General features: G+C 43.3%; 1 protein-coding gene across 1 annotated transcript; it reads right to left on the bottom strand.

The window, feature by feature from the left end:
* Nucleotides 1-190: 190 nt before the first annotated feature.
* Nucleotides 191-1,658, bottom strand: timm9 (translocase of inner mitochondrial membrane 9 homolog). The gene is made up of 4 exons (XM_031839174.1): nucleotides 1,513-1,658; nucleotides 1,229-1,282; nucleotides 1,041-1,136; nucleotides 191-702 (listed from the first exon to the last, which is right to left on the bottom strand). Exons 2-4 carry the CDS (start codon nucleotides 1,265-1,267, stop codon nucleotides 568-570), a joined length of 270 nt encoding a protein of 89 aa, XP_031695034.1. The 5' UTR covers nucleotides 1,268-1,282; nucleotides 1,513-1,658; the 3' UTR covers nucleotides 191-567.
* Nucleotides 1,659-2,930: the final 1,272 nt, after the last annotated feature.

Here is a 2,930-nt window from a genome sequence, read left to right as displayed (position 1 = left end):
TCCATCGCTGCTCGTCTTGTCATCGCAACTTCTCCCACGCGTCATTTCATTCTACTCTCCTACATTAACACGTCATTACTGCGCTACCTACTGCCCCCCACTGGCATGGAAGAGCATGTATTACTTAGCCAGACACTATATTGCAGCTCAGACGCTCAACAATGGCAAAGTATTTGCAAAAACGAAGTAATGTTTTTTTGGACTCATTAAATGAAATTGGACATTTTCCCACGGCACAGCTGACGATCTCTCATGGCACACTGGTGTGCTGCGGCACAGCAGTTGAAAATCACTGCTCTAGAGGACCAGGTTTCATTACGATGTGAAATGTTTAAGTTCAAAACTCCTGAAACATTTTTTTATAAACAAATCAGATTTTATTTCCAGAAAAAAGAAAAATGTGACATTTACTAAAAAAAAAGATGATTCAACATTAAATATTAAAGTCTGTTTGTGTTCCACATCTCCCATGATGCATTGAGATCCTTGTAGGAGGCACAGCTTCACTCCAGCTTTAAAGAGGTGTAACGTCATCCCTCCAACACAGGGACCCTGGTCCAGACCGGGTCAGTGAGCTGGTCCCATGAGTCCGGCTTTAGCAGCCAGAGCCTCGTTCTGCTGGATGTGGTACTCCTGGAACCTCATGGAGATCCGCTGAGTCATCTTCAGGTACTTCTGGAGACAAGACTCAGAGCAGCTGGTCTGTAAACACACAAGTCAATAAAGTTTATTCAAAGCATCGACAAACAGCCAATCACAGAGCTCCGTAAAAACAACGCTGAAAACAAGCGTCTTTCTGATTCTGGATTCAGCAGCTGAGGCTCATGGGTAATGTAGTCTTCAGAGAAATCTGACAAAGGATTAAGTGACATTCGATTGGTCTAGATGGCTAAGAGAAGTTGTGACATCATCGCTCCTCCTGATACCCAATCAGAAGAGCAGAAATGTTGTTCTGGCTTTATGAAGAAGTAAAAGTTTACTGACTGAATCCTCAGATGTCCCAGCGTCCCTGAACATTACAACAGGAAGTAGCTCCTCACCTCCTCTGGCTTCACTTCCCTGCTGGTGAAGTCTTTCACACAGTCCATGAAACAGTTCTCCGTCACCTTGTTGTAGGTCCCCAGGAACTCCTTAAACTAGAACACACACACACACACACAGGCACGTCATCGTTTATCTGAACCATCAGATCAATAACTCATAAACTACTAATGATTCCTGCTCGTACCTGTTTCACCTGGTCGGACTCGGTCACCTGGACCGCCATGATCCGGATCAGAGTCTGAAGAACAGATCGGCTGTTACACTCCATTCAATAAAGTCACATTTGAAACATCTTACACCTAAACACGAGAGAACCTGAGTCTGGTGCAGCCGTGACGTAATCGTTAGCTAGCGGCTAACGCGAGCTAGCATTAGCTTCTTCTGGTTTAGACTTCAATGTTTCTCTTCCAGCTTCGAACCGACAACCTACGAACACACCTGAGAGATAGTCACGTGTTTAAGTCTCACCTGTGGTTTATTGTTGAATGTGTTTAACGTGGAGCTCTTCAGCGGCTGAAGGACGTGTGATGACCGTCGTCTTCTTCTTCTTCTGTGGTTTTACTGGAGGACTACAAACACGTCACTGGAGCTTAGCGCCACCTCCTGGACCGGAGTGTGTACTAATATCTTTAGTAAAGGTAAATATAAGTAAATACTAAATATAAATCCACTTCTCACTATACTTTTACTACTTTCCTGTTTACTTTCAGTTTATTCTTACTCATTTATTTTACTTTATTTCATATTTTATTCATATTTGTTAGAACTATTTAATGTCTCAGATTATCATTTAGTTTTTACTCTTTGATATTTAAAGAGCATTTAAAACGCTTGATCTTCATGTTTCCGACGGCTTGGAACACACCATGAAATGAACTAATTTCATTGGTTGGATGAAGTGATCGATTTTTAATGACGTTGTTTTTGGTTTTCTGAATCTAGGCTCGGAGTGAGACATCCATCCTGAGTGTCTCTTTAAAATCTCTCCGAACCGGAAGCCGGAAGTGTTTTATTGTCAGCAACAGTTGCTGTTTGTCGCTTACCACTTTGAGGTTTTGTCCGTTTTCTTAACTTGACATTTGAACGTTACTCCACTTTCCCGCCAGAACGTCGGTCTCTCTGAAGCAGAACTTCTGGTTTTTACCGTCCACAACTCTTCGGACCCGGATGTTGTCGGAGCGGGACGTTTGAAAAGTGGAGCAGCGCGTGAACCAGTGAAGAACCCGGATGTTGACCCGGTCTGGATCAGACACACCGGGTCACACCGAGCACGTGTTGATTCGGTCCACTCGAGTTTTTCCCTCGAATCAGAGACACGAATCTGGAACCGGACCGGCACCAGGACCGGTCCAGATAACCATTCAGAAACTGCGACAGAAGCCGGGTCAGGCGCCTCCTCCTCGGGCAGCAGGATCCTCTCAGTCCGGTAAGAGGTCTTGGTGTTACGTCACTACTGGTTTAAGACCTCCTGGTTCTAATCCCACTCTCCTCCTGACGATAAAAGACCAAGAATAATCTTTAAAGGTCATTATAGCCTATTGAAGAGGTATTAATGGAAAAAATAACTTTAACCATGAATAGTATCAGTTTTATTCAATGAAATCCATTTACAAGGATTTTAGAATATCACATGCAACACATGTAGAACATCACATGCAACACATGTAGAACATCACATGCAACACATGTAGAACATCACATGCAACACATGTAGAACATCACATGCAACACATGTATCGCATGTAGAACATCACATGTAGAACATCACATCACATGTAGAACACGTATGTTTAGGCTTGTTCAGTAGGGATGCTGACAGTAACGCCTCTGGTAATGATAGGTACTTTGGTAATGATAGGTACTCTGGTAATGATGGGTACTCTGGT

The sequence above is a fragment of the Anarrhichthys ocellatus genome, unplaced genomic scaffold (assembly GCF_004355925.1).
Source record: "Anarrhichthys ocellatus isolate YVR2014 unplaced genomic scaffold, GSC_Weel_1.0 scaffold1369, whole genome shotgun sequence".
NCBI classification, from domain to species: Eukaryota; Metazoa; Chordata; class Actinopteri; order Perciformes; family Anarhichadidae; genus Anarrhichthys; species Anarrhichthys ocellatus.
The sequence above is the reverse complement of the archived record's forward strand: the minus strand, read 5'-3'. Positions and strand labels throughout refer to the sequence as shown.

Excerpts from the sequence above, each read along its gene's own strand:
- timm9 (XM_031839174.1), bottom strand. The coding sequence starts at position 1,267 with ATGGCGGTCCAGGTGACCGAGTCCGACCAGGTGAAACAG. Across the intron at positions 1,137-1,228 it reads AGTCCGACCAGGTGAAACAG|TTTAAGGAGTTCCTGGGGAC; the intron begins GTACGAGCAGGA and ends TGTGTGTTCTAG. Across the intron at positions 703-1,040 it reads GGGAAGTGAAGCCAGAGGAG|ACCAGCTGCTCTGAGTCTTG; the intron begins GTGAGGAGCTAC and ends GTGTGTTTACAG.